The 18,002-nt window shown below is 38.7% G+C and overlaps 3 protein-coding genes across 8 annotated transcripts; 2 read left to right on the top strand and 1 right to left on the bottom strand.

Annotated features, from left to right (window-relative positions):
• Nucleotides 1-15: 15 nt before the first annotated feature.
• On the top strand, nucleotides 16-3,195 carry Cog4 (conserved oligomeric Golgi complex subunit 4). Of its 4 annotated transcripts, none has more exons than XM_076781142.1 (6): nucleotides 16-131; nucleotides 686-883; nucleotides 969-1,343; nucleotides 1,417-1,625; nucleotides 1,693-1,888; nucleotides 1,965-3,195. In XM_076781142.1, exons 2-6 carry the CDS (start codon nucleotides 815-817, stop codon nucleotides 3,144-3,146), a joined length of 2,031 nt encoding a protein of 676 aa, XP_076637257.1. In that variant the 5' UTR covers nucleotides 16-131; nucleotides 686-814; the 3' UTR covers nucleotides 3,147-3,195. The 4 variants fall into 4 exon arrangements, with proteins under 4 accessions (XP_076637257.1, XP_076637256.1, XP_076637258.1 ...); XM_076781141.1 differs by lacking the exon at nucleotides 16-131 and adding an exon at nucleotides 361-614; XM_076781143.1 differs by lacking the exon at nucleotides 16-131 and having other exon boundaries at nucleotides 749-883; nucleotides 1,028-1,343.
• Nucleotides 3,196-7,867: 4,672 nt separating this feature from the next.
• LOC143350432 (dnaJ homolog subfamily C member 10-like) lies at nucleotides 7,868-12,024 on the top strand. 2 transcript variants are annotated; one of them, XM_076782591.1, is made up of 13 exons: nucleotides 7,868-8,019; nucleotides 8,248-8,419; nucleotides 8,561-8,726; nucleotides 8,905-9,121; nucleotides 9,190-9,401; nucleotides 9,484-9,708; nucleotides 9,789-10,010; nucleotides 10,256-10,388; nucleotides 10,481-10,699; nucleotides 10,798-11,073; nucleotides 11,165-11,441; nucleotides 11,525-11,723; nucleotides 11,800-12,024. In XM_076782591.1, coding segments are annotated over exons 2-13 (2,373 nt in total). In that variant the 5' UTR covers nucleotides 7,868-8,019; nucleotides 8,248-8,417. The 2 variants fall into 2 exon arrangements, with proteins under 2 accessions (XP_076638706.1, XP_076638707.1); XM_076782592.1 differs by having other exon boundaries at nucleotides 7,948-7,990; nucleotides 8,277-8,419.
• Nucleotides 12,025-12,321: 297 nt separating this feature from the next.
• On the bottom strand, nucleotides 12,322-17,987 carry LOC143350433 (EH domain-containing protein 3-like). 2 transcript variants are annotated; one of them, XM_076782593.1, is made up of 8 exons: nucleotides 17,876-17,987; nucleotides 17,652-17,782; nucleotides 16,811-17,321; nucleotides 16,421-16,734; nucleotides 16,137-16,245; nucleotides 15,728-16,046; nucleotides 15,132-15,302; nucleotides 12,322-15,013 (listed from the first exon to the last, which is right to left on the bottom strand). In XM_076782593.1, the coding sequence occupies exons 3-8, from the start codon at nucleotides 17,294-17,296 to the stop codon at nucleotides 14,808-14,810; spliced, it is 1,605 nt and encodes a 534-aa protein (XP_076638708.1). In that variant the 5' UTR covers nucleotides 17,297-17,321; nucleotides 17,652-17,782; nucleotides 17,876-17,987; the 3' UTR covers nucleotides 12,322-14,807. The 2 variants fall into 2 exon arrangements, with proteins under 2 accessions (XP_076638708.1, XP_076638709.1); XM_076782594.1 differs by lacking the exons at nucleotides 17,652-17,782; nucleotides 17,876-17,987 and having other exon boundaries at nucleotides 16,811-17,004; nucleotides 17,114-17,233.
• Between the last annotated feature and the right edge of the window lie 15 nt (nucleotides 17,988-18,002).

The following is an 18,002-nucleotide window of genomic DNA, read 5'->3' as shown; positions in this document are numbered from 1 at the left end:
TGAAGATGCCTCATCGAAATTTCTACGGTAATTCAATCACTATAAACGTACAAGTTGAACAATTTATTTGTTAACGAACAAGAGGTTGGTATGTTAAATTTTACATCGAAGAAAATTTCATGAATCTATAGGTAAACTGAAACGAGATAACACACAACTGTCAAAAATAGTTTGTTATTTATCTTGTCTGCCTATCTATTTATCCAATCGATCGCAAAACTTATTAAATAGCAAGGTAATAATGTAAATTCGAATGATCCGCCATTTTTAAACATTGCACCGATTGCCTGCAGAGATCGTTGAAGTAGTCTCTCTCTGTGCATTTATCGATGCACATCTATCTCTCTAAATGTTATTGAATATTTTTTTCTTCGGTCCTTCCATTGTTATTTATTTATTACACGTAACCATCCATGACCGTACGCGATAGTTGAAAGGTGTTTGACATTCGAATTGTCGCGAATGCAACATTATTGTAGTGTTGCAACTATAATAAATTATTTAATAAACTTTGAAAGTAAAATCCTACACTTAAATTTACGATGCATGTTGTGGATTTACCTTTAAATCAACAAAATTTGACGCATATACTCGATAAACTGTCAGAGAATGAGGTTAATTTCTTTTTATACGCAATATATGAATATCATTCGTAATTGTTCGTACAATAACTGTTTAATTGTAGGCTAAAATAGAAAAGACTTTGGAAAACATACTTTCAAGACAGTGTCATGTAGAGGCAAAGCTTCAAAATATAAGCAAGGTGTTACCTAATGTTGTTGTGATACGAGAAGGAGGTGAAAAGTTCTGTAATATGATTTCACGTACTAATGATTTAGCAGAGAATGTAAGTGCCAAAGTAAGACAATTGGATTTAGCAAGGGTATGTTAAAGAAATATTAGTTGTTCTATTATTATATCGCATACCATGTTAGCTGTCTTGAAATTATTATTATTTTAATTCATAGAGCAGAGTATACGAATGTCAAAGAAGGGTCAATGATATTCTTGATTTGCAATTATGTAGCGAAGGAGTAGCAATGGCATTACGTAACGAAGATTTTGAACAAGGAGCTGCACATGTACATCGTTACCTGTCAATGGATCAGCAATTATTAGAAAGAACAGCAGAAGACATTTCAATGGATCATACTAATATAAGCAGTTCTCTACTTACTTTACAACAGGCAGCTTTCCAACTCAGAACTGTAGTCACACACAAATTTGATGAAGCAGTCAAATCTGAAGATCTTGCTTCTGTTGAAAGATTTTTCAAAATATTCCCTTTATTAGGAATGCATTCTGAAGGATTAAAAAAGTTCTGTAGTTACCTATGCACAAAGGTAATTATGAGGCAGATGTATCTTTTCAATTGTGTGCTAAATATGTTATCTAATTGTATACTTTTGATATTAGTTGCACGAAACAGCACAAAAAAATTTAAAAGCAGCTTTGGAGATGAAAAGTAACGACAAAAGGGCATCTGTTATTTTTGCTGACACTATGACACTATTGTTTGAAGGAATTGCTCGTATTGTAGAAATACATCAGCCAATAATTGAAACATACTACGGTCCTGGAAGACTATCTGTAACAATTTCTATCTTACAGAAGGAATGTGATAGGTAAGTTGTTTGTGTATAGATTTGAAATCATATAAAAATATATTATTACTATTTCTATTCTAAACAGGCAAGTTAAAAAGATTATTACAGAATTTATGAAGCACAGATGTATTTCTAAAAAAGTACAAATGGTAAATGATTATCTTCGCAAACCTAGTTCTGAAAGAGCAGATCCTAAAGAATTTGATTTATTATTGGGAGAAATTACTATAATGCATTCACGAGCAGAATTATATATTCGCTTCTTAAGGAGAAGAGTAAAAGTAATTAAAATACATATTTTATAACAACAATTGGCTGCATGATATTTAAATTAAATAAATAATATTTTTATTACAGAATGATATAGAAATTAGCACAACAGATGATACACAATATGAAAATTTAATGAGTGAATTTGAAAGCATAGTCAGCAATTCCGATTTAGCGCGTGGGATGCAAGAACTTCTAGGCGCTTACCTTGCATTGGAAAGATACTTCCTTGAAGAAAGTGTTAATAAAGCATTGGGGATAGATACTCTAGATCAAGATCAGCAAACATCTAGCATGGTCGATGATGTTTTCTTTATAGTGCAAAAATGTATAAGGCGTTCTATGTCTAGTTGGAGCATCGACGGTGTCTGTGCGGTAGTCAATATGGCTTGTGGTATATTAGAAGGAGAATTTGCAAATAGATTGAGGAACCGACTAAGACAAGGCTATCCAGTTGGATATCTAGACTTGGCTCAAGCTTACAGCGCTCTTCAAACAAGTATACAACATGGCCGTTTACAAACTTCCGATACAGAACTCGCGCGTCTGACATTTTTGGCGTACCTAAATAATACCGATGTTAGTATCGAGTACGTTGAAACGCTATGTAAAAGTCTCGGTGCTGAAATAGATTCAACATTCCCTAACATGCAAAATAAAGATAGGGGTAAAATTGACAGCTGTTTGTCTGGTTTAAAAGGCGTTATGTCAATTTTACGTGCTGTTACAGATTACGGTTTAGAACAACTACGCGTAAGCGCTGTTAAACCACGAATCACACCATGGGTTGATGCATTTTTATCGGTGGATCATCACGTGAACGAGGACGATTTATTACGATATGAAACCGAAGAACCTTTTGTTCAAACCTTAGTCATGAATTTAGAAGGGTTACTTCAAAGCTTTAAAGGCAGTTTAACGACGTCTAATTACGATGCCTTAATTGGGCTCCTCACTGCCGAAGTAACAGCTCGTTTGGAAAAAGTTGTATTAAAATCTACTTTTAACAGAGCAGGAGGCCTCATACTTGATAAAGAAGTAAGATCATTAGCTAGTTACTTGGCTGCCGCTACCTCGTGGTCTATACGCGATAAGTTCGCACGATTGACACAAATAGCTACTATATTAAGTGTAGAAAAAGTGGAAGAATTGATTGATTATTGTGGTGCAGATGCGATAGCATGGAGACTAACACCTGCTGAAGTTCGTCGTATCGCTTCCCTAAGAATAGATTTTCGTCCAGAAGATATAAAAAGATTAAAGCTGTAATTTTTGTTTAACTCTACACTATTATTAATGCGAAATAAACGAAGATTGAAAGGTGGAATAGTTTGTTATTTTTAACGATAGATGGCGTTTATTTTCTGACCTCACACCCCCTGGTGCTAAAACGTCCAAGTTTGTCGTGGAATAGTTCGCAACGTCGACGCTAGATGGATTTCTCGTCAAGCTTGGACGTTTTAGCACCAGGTGGCCTAGGGTCGGTAAATAAGCGCCATCTAACGTTGAAAGTAGCGAACTATTCCACGACAAACTTGGACGTTTTAGCACCAGGGGGCTTGAGGTCGATAAATAAGCGCCATCTAGCGTTGAAAGTAACAAACTATCCCACGAAAAACTTGGGCGTTTTACCATCCGGATTTCTCAAAGTGTTCGGAACATTTCCAAAGTACTGGCGGCCTTGCGAAGGGGCGACATGTATCTTATAGCTAAGGGAATAATGGGGAGAGGAAAAGGAAGGTAAAAATGATGAGAACACATAGAATTCTTTGAAATTATATCATATATTTTCGTATCACTCGTAACATTACTAACAGATTTAGAAATGAATTTCAATCCTTTGCTCGTAGAGTTCTCTCGTTGCTTGCTTCGGTCACCATTGTTTCGTCGAACGAAACATGTGATCGGTCGTCCAGTTTGCCCGAAAGATCTAGTCGCCTGCCCATGATAGATCGATTTCTAGAAATAAAAATCAATCTGCCAAGGACAGTATGGATTCGATCCGAAGATCTGTTGCACGGTTCAGCATCGCGTCGCGTCGCGTATCCCACAATTTAGCTTCACTCCTTTTTCAATAAAATAATAACTTTCAATTTTCCTACAGACCTCCGTTGGCCTTTGCTGGCTTTTGCTGACCGCTGCTGACCAATCCTGTTACTTCTGACAACGTATAACGATTACAACTTGCTACTGAAAGCCTCTCCCAATCCCTGCTGGCTTCTGCTGACCACCGCTTATATTTCTGACAACGTGTAACGATTACTACGGACTTCTGCCTGCCTCCAATGATCTTTTCTGACCTCTGCTGACCATCCCTTATATTTCTGACAATGTATAACGATTACAACTTGCTACTGTCAGCCTCTCCCAACCTCTGCTGGACTCTGCTGACCATCGCTTATATTTCTGACAACCAATAACGATTACTACTGACTTCTGTTAACCTCTGTTGGTCTTTGCCGATCTCTGTCAGCGTGTGCTTGTCTCTGCTGAACTTTCCTCGCCTCTGCCGAACGCTACTGACCACTGCAGGTATTTCTGATAATCTGTAACGATTAATACTTACTACTGCATGCCCCTACAAGTCTCTGCTTGCCTTTGCAGCTTTCTGCTTGCCTGTGCATGCCTTTGCTGCCCTCTGCTGAACACTGCTGACCACCCCTAATGCATCTGACATCGTATAACAATTACTACATGCTACTGTTCGCCCCTGATGATCTCTGCTTGCCACTGCATGCCTCTGCTCGTCTCTGCATGCCTCTGCTCGTCTCTGCTGACCGCTGCTGACCACCTCTGATGCTTCTGACAACGTATAACGATTACGACTGGCTACTATTCGCCCCTGATGATCTCTGCTAGCCTCTGCTGACCATCGCTTATATTTCTAACAACGTACGATTATGACTGGCTACTGTTAGTCTCTCCCAGCCTCTGCTGACCGCTGCTGACCACTCCTGGCATTTCCGACAACGTATAACGATTACTACTGACGTCTGCCAGCCTCCGCTGGCCTCTGCTGACCGCTGCTGACCACTCCTGTTACTTCTGACAACGTATAACGATTACGACTGGCTACTGTCAGCATCTCCCAGCCTCTGCTGACCTCTGCTGACCACCCCTGATGCTTCTGGCAACGTATAACGATTACAACTTGCTACTGCTTGCCCCTGCTAGTCTCTCCATGCCTCTGCATCCCTCTGCTGACCTCTGCTGGCCCCTGCTGACCACGCTGACCTTTGTTAACAACTTCTACCATGATGTACATGTATTAAAACTTTGTATAATGTAAATCTATGACAATAAATGATATAATTTCAAAGAATTCTATGTGTTCTCATCACTTTTACCTTTCTTTTCCTCTCCCCATTATTCCCTTAGTTATAAGAAACCGTTTCTTTACTTAAAACTGGAATTCCAAAGTGCCTGGAGCATTTTCTGAAATGCCGGTGACCTTGACCCACTTTCGAAATTGGGTCAAGGCCATTCGGATTCTCGAAGCGGCCGGAAATTTTCTAAAATTCGAATGGCCTTGACCCACTTTCGAAATTGGGTCAAGGCCATCCGGATTTCCAAGTCGGCCGGAAGATTTCTGAAATTTCAAATGGCCTTGACCCACTTTCGAAATTAGGTCAAGGCCATCCGGATTCTCGAAGCGGCCGGAAATTTTCTAAAATTCGAATGGCCTTGACCCACTTTCGAAATTAGGTCAAGGCCATTCGGATTCTCGAAGCGGCCGAAAATTTTCTAAAGTTCGGATGGCCTTGACCCACTTTCGAAATTAGGTCAAGGCCATTCGGATTTTCGAAGCGGCCGAAAATTTTTCTAAGATTCGAATGGCCTTGACCCACTTTCGAAATTGGGTCAAGGCCATTTGGATTTTCGAAGCGCCCGGAAATTTTCTAAGATTCGAATGGCCTTGACCCACTTTCGAAATTGGGTCAAGGCCATCCAGATTTTCGAAGCGGCCGGAATTTTTCTAAGATTCGAATGGCCTTGACCCAATTTCGAAAGTGGGTCAAGGCCATCCGGATTTTTAAAGCGCCCGGAACATTTCTAAAATGCTGGTGAACTCCCGAAGAAGGTGGGACGCATCTTATAGGTAAGAGAATGATTTGGAGAGGAAAAGGACGGTAAAAAATGATGAGAACACATTGAATACTTTGAAATTATATCATTTATTGTCATAGATTTACATTATACAAAGTTTTAATACATATAAACATATTATATTATATTATATCACGTCACAAGTTGTCAGCAATGGTCAGCAGTGGTCAGCGATGGTCATCTGACGTCGGGAGATGTTGGCAGAGGCCAGCTTAGGTTGGGAGATGCTGGGAGAGGTCAGCAGAGGGTGGCAGTAGCCAGTAGTAATCGTTGTACGTTGCCAGAAGTAACAGGAGTGGTCAGCAGCGGTCAGCAGAGGCATGCAGAGGCAAGTAGAGTCCAGCAGGGGCAAGCAGTAACAAGTAGTAATCGTTATACGTTGTCGGAAGCATCAGGGGTGGTCAGCAGAGGTCAGCAGAGGCTGGGGGAGACTAACAGTAGCAAGTTGTAATCGTTATACGTTGCCAGAAGTAACAGGAGTGGTCAGCAGCGGTCAGCAGAGGCCAACGGAGGCGAGCAGAGGCATGCAGAGGCAAGTAGAGTCCAGCAGTGGTAAGCAGTAACAAGTAGTAATCGTTATACGTCGTCGGAGGCATCAGGGGTGGTCAGCTGTGGTCAGCAGAGGCTAGCAGTGGGAAGCAGTGGCAAGCAGAGTCCAGCAGGGGCAGGCAATAGCAAGTTGTAATCGTTATACGTTGTCAGAAGTATCAGAAGTGGTCAATAGCGGTCAGCAGAGTCCAGCGGAGGCAGGCAGAAGTCAGTAGTAATCGTTATACGTTGTCAGAAATATAAGCGGTGGTCAGCAGAGGCCAGCAGGGACTGGGAGAGGCTTACAGTAGCCAGTCGTAATCGTTATACGTTGTCAGAAGTAACAGGAATGGTCAGCAGCGGTCAGCAGAGGCTGGGGGAGACTAACAGTAGCCAGTCGTAATCGTTATACGTTGTCAGAAATATAAGCGGCGGTCAGCAGAGGCCAGCAGAGATCAGCAGGGGCGAACAGTAGCATGTAGTAATTGTTATACGATGTCAGAAGCATCAAGGGTGGTCAGCAGTGTTCAGCAGAGGGCAGCAAAGGCATGCACAGGCAAGCAGAAACCTGCGAAGGCAAGCAGAGACATGTAGGGGCATGCAGTAGTAAGTATTAATCGTTATAGATTATCAGAAATACTTGCAGTGGTCAGTAGCGTTCGGCAGAGGCCGGGAAAGTTCAGCAGAGACAAGCACACGCGGACAGAGATCGGCAAAGACCAACAGAGTTTAACAGATGTCAGTAGTAATCGTTATTGGTTGTTAGAAATATAAGCGATGGTCAGTAGAGTCCAGCAGAGGTTGGGAGAGGCTGACAGTAGCAAGTGGTAATCGTTATACGTTGTCAGAAATTCTAGGATTGGTCAGCAGCGGTCAGCAGAAGCCAGTGGAGATCTGTTGACGGGAGGTCGGATATTAGTTGTTAAAGAGCGAGAAGGGAAGTGTGAGCCTTTCTCTCTTGACTCCCACGAGTCGGTCCGAACTTACTTTGGGCAGCTGCGGTGAATCGAGAAAGGGGGCATATGTCATTTTGTCTTTGTCGACCCTCCGAGGTCTTCAAAGGTTTTAGTATTACTAAGTTATACTTTTCGTGTACTTTACAGCTTGCAATAACCCTAGATGGATTTCTCGACAAACTTGGGCGTTTTAGCACCAGGGGGCCTGAGGTCGGTAAATAAGCGCCATCTATCGTTGAAAATAACGAACTATGCCACGAGAAAGAGAGCATGTGTCAGTTTGCCTTTGTCGTCTGTCCGAAATTCTGCGAGCTCACGTACGCGTGATCTGGTGTGTGGATACATACAAGTGGTTGCGTGCATAGACTGCATAAGTTGAGTGATATACTACTAGTACCGTACTAGTGTAGTTCCTCTGGGCACCGGTCTGCCGTCTGATGACACTCTATGGAAACTGATCGCTACTATGGCGTCGCGCATGCCATGCAATGCAAACAAGTATTGTGCGACGAGCGAGAATACGTATGCACGCATTGCCAGAATGCAATGTAGTAAGTACCAATATATTTTTGTTGATATTTCGGAAATTATAAGTTTACGGATCGTCGGACCAATATCACTGTACTCCTTTAATCGTAATCTTTCGATTAAGACCAACCCCCACCCCTTCTTCTCATTATCCTTATAATTAAAGTCGAGTCTCGATCTCGTCGGTCCTATCACGTGGTTGTTTATGCGAGATTATGATTTATAAACTTAGATATTGAACTTTAATTTAGAATCTATCATCCCGTTGGACGATCTGTAGAATTGGCTATGATAAGGAGGTTTGATTGGTGCTGGAGCTGGTGACTTCCTCTTAGAGTGATAAAAATGAATGTTCCCCGGTAAACAGTATCCATAAATATACAATTAGCGACAGCGTGGGTGGAATGAAAAAATAAGAAAAATGTAAGCACGTCTGTTGATACGGACATTTATAAAATTAATACCAAAGAATTAGATTATCTGCATTAATATTTTATTGATTATCTATGATACTTCTCATTTTATGAAATAAATAAAGTACTTGTTAATTTAAATATTTTTCAGGTATAACAGTTATATTATAAACGTGTTCCTTGTTATTGCCGATTTGTGGTTGAGCATGGGAAGTGATTATTATGAGATCCTTGGTGTAAGTAAAACAGCCGATCAGAAAGAAATTAGAAGAGCCTTCAAAAAACTAGTAGTGATTGAACATCCTGACAAAAATAATGTACGTGAAAGCTAAGCTCTTTTATCAATTTTTCATATAACATAAGTTAAGGGTTTAATTATGCCAAAGTATGCATCTAGAATGATGTAAAGGAAAGCATTTTTGTAAATGAAAAACCATTGTTTTGTGTTTAAAACAGTGTAAAATGTATGTAAAAAATGAAATTTACATTTTACAGGATACTCCAGAAGCTCATGCAAAGTTCATTCAATTGACAAGGGCCTATGAAACATTAAAAGATCCAGTTTTGAGACAAAAATATGACAACTTTGGGGAAGAGGGTATTAATTTTGCAAATAAGCAAGGAACTTATCATTCTTGGAATTATTATGCGCATAATTTTGGACTATACGATGACGATAATTCGATTATTACTCTGGATGAAAATGATTATTGTAAGTTTGTTTAATTTGATTTAGTTATAGGTACTACTAATATACTGTGTGTAATGTATGTCTTACAGTTGACAATGTGCTTCTCGCGGAAAAAGTATGGGTGGTAAATTTTTACTCTCCGACGTGCGATCATTGTCATAGACTTTCCTCAATTTGGAAAAGAATTGCAGAGGAACTCGACGGAGTCGTAAGAATCGGCGTCGTAAATTGCAAAGACGAATGGCAACTTTGTGTTCGTACCGGACAAAAATTTCACCACACTTTAGTGCATTATCCAAAGGTATTCGAGTATCTTCAGCGAATATTGTTCCCGTCGACAAGTAGAGTTAACAAGATAAATGCAAGACTGAATTCCCTTACAGAATTCAAAGGACGGATCGCAATATAACGGAGAACTAACTTACACGGCTATTATGGACTTTATTTTAAACAATTTAGAGACTGATATTCGTGAAATAGACGAACCTTTGGAGAATTTTATTTCTCGCGGCAGTGAAGGATCGAAGAAACCTATCTTAATATTCGTTTGTGGCGGACAGCGTGATTGTTTTACACCGACTGAGCGTTTAAAAGTCGCAGCGATACTTGTAATTAATATTGGTTATTACTTATTATTGCGTTATCTGTTACATTCGGAAATATCATGTAAATCAATGATTTGCTTCAGGACAGTATAGTCGACGTAAAAATATACTTTTGCGATCGCGAGGAAGCGTGTGGGAAATTTGTTACCCGCGATACCAGTGCAGTTTATTTATCCGTATCTTCGTATGCGAATAATTCTTGGCATGTTACTTCGTTCGACTATGTAGAAGAAACAGAAGCACTGATAGAGAAAGTAATGGAGCGTTTCCCGGAACCCTGCGATCTCAGCGCTGACGAATTTCAGGTAAATAATATACACTGACGCTCCTAAATATTACATTATTTTAAAGATCGAACCGTCTACTTTCATATTTCTAAGTTGAATTTCCTTGGAAATCCTTTAACACTAGGAAGCAAGTGAGAAAGCAAACATGATTTTAGTCTAAAAAGTCTTCGAATTCAAACGGCTGCCAAAAGTTTAAAAAATTCCATTCCTTTTTTTGTTTCATATTTTTATTATTATTCGTCGATTACGATCAATTTTTGCAGAATATTAAAAGACGTTTGATGGAAGAGGAAATATCTCATTCTGGGTGGCTCGTATATTTTTATATTGGACACATATTCAAAATAGATCCAACGTTCAAAAGACTTCCTAGTATTAGCGATGTTGTTAAATTGGGTAACGTCCAATTCTAATATCATCACCGGATGTTTACTTTTATCGAATGTTCGAAATTCCGATCGATTAAAATTTCTAAATTTTACACGCAGGTAAAATAAATTGTGGAAAATACTCGCACGTTTGCAACAAATTGGGCGTGAATCGTTATCCAATGTGGGGTGTTCTTAAATCAAGTGGAGCATTCGAGTTGTACCACGGAAAGGATACATTTTACAATATCGTTAAATTTGTATATAGTAGCATGAAGGCAATAAACGTGTGGGCGTTGACTGCGGAAGAAGTGACGTCTATATTAGAAGGAAATAATGGTACGTCAATGATCGTATTGAAAATATAAGTCACGTAAAACATGGTTCTTCGCGCGCGTACTGTATTTCTAATTTATCACGTTTATTACTTGTTGCAGGTAATGAAGTATGGTTTCTCGATTGGTACGCGCCACGGTGTCCTCCTTGCATACACTTTTTAAGAGAAGTCCGTAAAGCATCGATAGAATTCGATAAATCTGTCGTTCGTTTTGGGAATGTCGACTGTACCGTACATTCTACGACTTGCCTTCGATACAACATTCGTTCGTTTCCGACTGCAATGCTCGTAAACAATACCAAGATCGACAAATTTTCAATGCAGAAAACAGCCGCCAACATCGTTCAGTTTATCAACGAAGCGCGGAATCCCACGGGTGTGAATAAATTACTTCCTAATGCTATCATAAAAAGCATTTCGCTTATAAAAAGTGATAACATTTCTTTTTAATTTTGCATTCGATACAGTCGTGCGACTCACATCGAGAAACTTTGAGAACCAACTTCGTCAGAGGAAAGGTAAATTCATGTTGGTGATCGATTATTTTGCGCCGTGGTGCGCTCCGTGTCAGCGACTTACCCCCGAATGGATCGTCGTTGCACGCACCCTATCTACGCTTTCATTTGTAAAAGTGGCCAGCGTCGATTGCGAGGCGGAGTACCATCTCTGTCAAACTCAAGGAATACGTAGTTATCCCACAATACGAATATATTCTAGCGAAAATCAAGACCTAACGACGTTCAAGTAAGTGTATTATCTCTTTTTAATTTTTCCAACGAATAATCTATTTCGAAATTAGTAAACTGAATCTATATTTCTCGTTCTAGGTCTCACAGCGGGCAACGGGATTCAATTTCGTTACTGAGATGGATCACAGGATATTTTCCTCGAAAAGTGCAACAGTTGGATTCATCGAGTTTGCAGAAGGAGGTACTGACCGATCGTAATGTATGGATCGTTAATTTCTACGTTCCGTGGTACAAAGAGTGTCAAAAACTTGAACCTCAATTTGCTATCGTTGCTCAGGTATGTATAATATTGGCGTTTCGTGAATTGTATTATTAGGTTCCTTCTTTTTATCAATTTTGTACGTTACTTTCAGTTACTGGGGAAAACGAGGATCAAATTTGGCCGTTACAATTGCAATGTTCAAGTTGCGGAGTGTGTTAAGGCTGGAATTAAACTGTATCCAACAATAGTTGCGTATAGCGTTCGACACAATGGGAAGAAGATTACAGATGGTTTTCAAATCAACGGAACCACGGCCGAGAGTATAAAACGTAGTATTTTAGATTTTACCACGCGTGTCAATCACGACGAATTGTAATACCTAATCGTGTTCATAATTGTAACATACACAGTCTGTTCAGTGACACTGATCATACTATACGGGTGCATGGAAAGCGTTAGGCGTGTTCCGACGACCTCCGATTGATTATGCGATATATGTATACTAAACATTTTATATTGATGTCTCAGAAAACTTTACTATGTGCGCATGTACATAAACGTATCGCAAGTGTGAATGTAATGTAACGTTACCGTTTACATCGAATCACAGCCGAAGTTTCAACACGCACAGTACAAGAAAATAATACTCGATGCGTTTTAAAATATTTCTCTCTTTTTAAAAATAGATATTTGTACATATTATTCTGCTCTCTCTTAGACGTATTAAAAACCAAGAGAACTTGAGTATTTGCGTCTGCATTTAGGTACACGTTTTTTGTATTCCTATATTTTTGCCCAAAATAAATTCTATTTTGAAATTAAAAACGCTTCTTTCGTATCATTAATAGTATGAGAAAGTAACATAGAATATTGATTTTCGTGTCAACGCGTACTTCGTTCAATTCCTGCGAAGCACTTGTCCTAACTTGCTATTCTTTCAACGACTGTACGATAAGAAACGATTTAGAACGAAGGCTCCTTTAAAATTTATTCTCATTAGTATTAAACGGAATCGTTACGTTTGTCCTTTTCGTGATTTTTCGAAGCAAATACCCTTGTCTTCCTTATGCGAATACACACGAGTGATGCGCAATGCGTAAAGAACACACAAACGCGATGTTGTTGATTTCATATATATTATATAAAAACAATGATATCGCTAAGACGTGCAATCGTTTTAAAAACGAACCACGGTATAGTAAATATTTTTTAGTGTAAAACAGTCTGAGAATAAGTTTGCACGGTGTCGTGTGGCACTTAGACCAGTCCTGTCCAGGATTTGCACCGACAAAGCAGCTTTCATTTTATCTCCATTTTGTTATCACGGTATATTACAAGGAGAATGGTAGTTGATGCTGCGAATTACAATACGTGTACTTCGTGGACAGGATTGACTCACAAGGAATTATTCCGCTCGAGGGGAAGGCTATTCTAATTCGATATATATCGCAATTTATTAGTCATCCATGACTCCAGCGTGTATTTTTAAATACAACTAGACTCCTAGGTACCGTACGCGTGTCGCATAGCAGTTGGTTTCCCGCATTTTATATTCCCCTTGAGCGGTACGATTCATCTAAGTTCACCATACGTATCGAAAATTATGACCACATGTTAATTATAATCGGAAAATAATTTACACTTCCAATCATCAGTACAATATTTCGTCATGAAATACAAGAATGACGGCGAATAGGAATATATTCTCCCTGTTAAATATCACATAAAACGCATTATGCAAAGGCAGTGCTAAAATGCAATGTCTTAATCAGAGTGTCAAATTACTTCAATATAATTTATTGCAATTATTCATCTTTGAATATTCTTTTTCCCATCTTTTTTCCATTAAATTGTTTTCTTCGAAAAAAAAATATACGCGTTTACGTCGAAACGAATCGACTTTACGAAAGCGCGTGCCACGAAGGAAAACAAATCGTGCAAAACAATTCCTGGCTAATGTGCTTTTTAAAATTTCAGAAAATGTTTATTGCCGTTTTGTCGTTATGGTGCGATATCATTTTTTTTTTCTCATGGAGATTGCTGTTATCAACACAGGCATTAATAATGAAGACAATCGACGCGGAGAAGTAATTGTTGTATTCGATTAATATGCAATGGGGTCATACTCTGTTCGCAATTCCAAAGTGTGTCACCAGCGGAAACTTTTCTTTAACGTTACCACTAATCAATCTGATGAAACCGAAGATAAACATTAAATTTTGCACGTATCATTTTAAGGTTAAAACGTCGATCATAGCCTGAAAATAGCATTAGTAATAACATTATTAATAATAAAAATAATAACAATTAACAACAATCACAATCAAATCAACCGAGTACATTATACGTATGTATACCATCTCACATATTTATCGCTACAATTTTGTTTCTTTCGCGTAGCTACGAATTAATGAGAAATGGAGTTTCTTTTTTTTGTACAAGTTGGTTAAAAAATTTTCGTTCGAACGCACCAGTCTGTGTACGTGACATATCCTAAATATGATTCGTATATCATTCGAGATGTATCTTTCTGTTATCGGTTGAATGCTTATTCGGTATTGGCTATTGTGATAAGAATAATGTTACGTATCCATCAGCGAACGCAGCACTGAACTTAAGGGCTTTTTCACATTGGCACACGAGAGCTGTTTACGCAAGCACCGACTGTAATTGTGTGCCTGTGTGAAAGAGTTACCTCTCGATAGCGACTTACGAGAATAAAGTTCTCAAGTGGATACCCAGCATAAGAGATATAAAATGATATAGTTTGATACCGTTAGAAAGAAAAATCCAAATATATTTTTTTCGATACGAGAAATCTATTGCGAAAGGCTATGTGATATAATACCTTGAAAACGTTGAAAAGCCACGTGAAGAATAAATCAAAGACCAAAGACTATTTCTTTTTCTCGTTGTTTTTGGTTTACTAGACGAAGAGAGGTCTAAAAGCAATGCAAAGTAATTTGGTGACGTAATGTCCGAGAATATCGTGTATTATGTCGAACGTTTGAAAAGTGACAACGTTTGTCGATGTGTTTGGACTGTCTTGTTATCGAATTAATAAGTACAGTCACATAATGTGTGCAATAAATATATACCAAACGTATCGGCGAGTTGACACTTATAACAAATGAATAATATAGAAATAAAAATCGCAAATTATACGTTTCGCTTCGATGGTGGTATCAAGTGATCCGGTAATTTTGAGGGAAGGTCGTAACCTTCTAGTTTTATATTAATTAAATGCATCGCTAAGGCAAATTCGTCGGAATCCAAAAATCCATCGTGGTCAATGTCGGATAATTTCCAAATTTTCCCAAGTACGCTATTCGGTAATTTGGATTTCACCATTTCTGATTTTGCAGCTGGAAATAAGTTAAAAGGATATCGTTAATGCGACTCAAATTCTAAAATATATTTAACACGTTTAAACTTCGAACTATTATTTCGTGTAAAGAGAAACATGAGAGGAAGAAACATTACCTGCTCCTGTAATCTTTCCATCACACGGGTCGAGCATTCCGAAGATACTGTCATATTTGTCCCTCTCTTTATTAACAATCCATTCTGGTTCGCCTGCTCCAGCATCGATACCTTCTCCTCGCTTATATCCAAATGGGCTTACTTGATCTTTCACGCCTTCAAATGCACCACCTGCCAAAGAAAGAATTATTTCATCTGAATATTTACCGAAGAATGCACTTCGTTTCTTATAAAACTATCTTTCACAAAGTTCATCAAATTTTATCAACGATAATTCTCATTATTTATGAAAATTCCAGTTTCTTTTCAAAACGGTACAAGAAAGGTTTTGTACGCGTATAAACGGTAAGAGCTATAGAGTCACGGTTATTTAAAGTTTCAATATACGTAATTGCGATTACTGAAGCGAATGAAACGATTTCTACGAAACGCTAATCTATGATTATGTTCAGTCATGGAAGTTTGATGAGTAATAATAAATAAAACTGGAGCAATTATATCCGCACACTGCTTCTTTGATACTGTATATAATATTTCATATTTTACTTAAACATTATATAATAGAATAACAGAATAATAATAATAGGAAAACATACCTTTGACGAGCGAGTCTGACATTGTACAGACTTCTTCGTGTGGTATCATGGCCATGAGTTTCGCGATATCTTCGGCGAGCATTTTATCTACTACTTCTAACAATTTGGGCTTTAGAGCGCAGAATTTATTAAAATCATGATGCGCTAAGCTTTCTTGCATTTTTTTCAAATCTGGAAAATCGCCGGGTGAAATTTGTTGTTCTCTTTGTATTTGATCATAAATTTGACCCAATTTTTTTATAAGCTCCTTTTTCCTTGTATCTTTGCCAAACATATTAGGCATATCTTTTTTCAGAGCGCTGATAATATATGCATGTACCTACAAATTAACGAGTAACGATGTACGATCAATATCTATTGTTTAGCACCGAATCCGATAATCGATAAGTTGATTTTTGTGTTTGCTCACCTTTGCTAATCGCGCGCGTTTAATCAAATCGTTAAGTTTTCTAAGTGCTGCGTTCCTTGGCAACGATTGCATGTCCATGAACAAATCTTGTTCCTCATCTTCGAATAATCTAAATAAAACAATTTAAAGAATAACAGGAATTACAAGTCTGCATATACGAGTTTGTAAACATTTATGTGCACGCATACAAGACTCAGATGCCTCGTACTATAAATAGGATTGCATTTTACACAAGGCATATAAAATTATCGCTACAAGATAATATTGCGTGAAAGACGACTCGCCTCTTATTTACATCGTATCTTAAGGGCTGATCCCAGAACGATCCAATGTATACTCTAGCTACTTCAGGAGTTTGAAGAACCTTTCCTAAAGACCACATTAGTGCTCCATACACCCTCATAAGTTGTTGATGATCGATCATGTCTGCTTTGTTTAGAACTATTCTAATTTTATCGTCGTGACCACGCAACGCTTCGATGGATCTTCTAAATTCGTCGGAAATATCAAGCTTGTGCGCATCAAATAACAGTATGACTCTGTCAACTCTTTCAGCAAACCATTCTAATACTCCGGTAAAGTCATAGCCTCTGTCAACCTGGTGTAAATGAAAACAGTATTTAATTAATCATAGTAACTACTAAGTAGAATTTGTTACTTTTGAATACACTTACCCTTTGTTTTTCACCAGATAATATACCAGGTGTATCGACTATGGATATTCCTTTCAAAACAGGAGATGCTACCATAGAACATTGAAATCTATTAAGAAATGTATTACCAAACTTGGAAAGTGGACGAAATTGTTTATTAGGATCAACGACTAAAGCATTCCCAGGGATCACACCCTCTTTCTCGTCGTACATAACTGCAATGAAGCAATCTGTTGTTGGTTCAGGGCCAATTCTTATTCCAGGAAAGTCTCGTTCGAGCAAATACTTGATGAAGGTAGTTTTGCCGGTAGAATATTGACCCACCAGAAGGATCATAGGTTTGGCATCAAAGTCTGGGTCGTTGAGTTGAGGCGAATGGAAATCATGGAATTGATATTGCTGCTCCAGAGGCAGCAATTTTGTTTTATATATCTTTTTAAGGCCTTCCGTAACATTTTCGAAGAGTTCTTGCTTGCTGCTGTCTTCCCGGCTTAACCAACTAAACATTTCGTGCTATAGTTAATGTACGATCCTGTGAACAAATCATAAGCACGATTAGTATACGAGTTGTTTTCCGAACATCTCGGTGGGCCTATTTCGCAAACGAACAGACTAATATGTCTCTTGAGTTTGATTTCGGTTCCAGCCGTAACACGTAATTAGGAAAGGTTACGATGACGTTGACGTTCGACGTGTACCAACAGGGTCGCGATCGGGACGTTTCTCGTTTAAATAATAAGCGAATTCACGAGAAAGAAACATTGTAAGTTCCAAATTTGATCGGAGAATCGATCGAAGAAAAAAAATATCCGACGGTAAAGTACTTGGAAATATGAATGATAAAAAATATAAGGAAACTAACCTCTTTTCTTAATTTTGGTAGAACACAAATAGAACGGTGGGCGCGATCGAACACTATCATACGGTAGGATTGACAGCGCGTGCAACTGTTGCTGGAACGTCAGTCGATAACACTGTTCAACACACTGGACACTGTGAAAATCGGTAGAATGCCAACGAATTACTTTTATTGCTCGTGTACCGTCGAATCGATAAACGAGAATTATTATGTGAAAAATCAGCTACCGATGTCGATCGATTCTTCGTACTGTTCGGTCGCGTCGATCGCGAGATGAAATGATCGCGACTCGACCGCTCGACAGACCACGTCGTGGATAAGCCTCTGCACTGATACGACTGCGCATCCCGACTC

Source organism: Colletes latitarsis, chromosome 14 (assembly GCF_051014445.1).
Source record: "Colletes latitarsis isolate SP2378_abdomen chromosome 14, iyColLati1, whole genome shotgun sequence".
Taxonomy (NCBI): Eukaryota; Metazoa; Arthropoda; class Insecta; order Hymenoptera; family Colletidae; genus Colletes; species Colletes latitarsis.
Note: the sequence above shows the minus strand (reverse complement) of the source record. Positions and strands in the feature narration are given on the sequence as shown.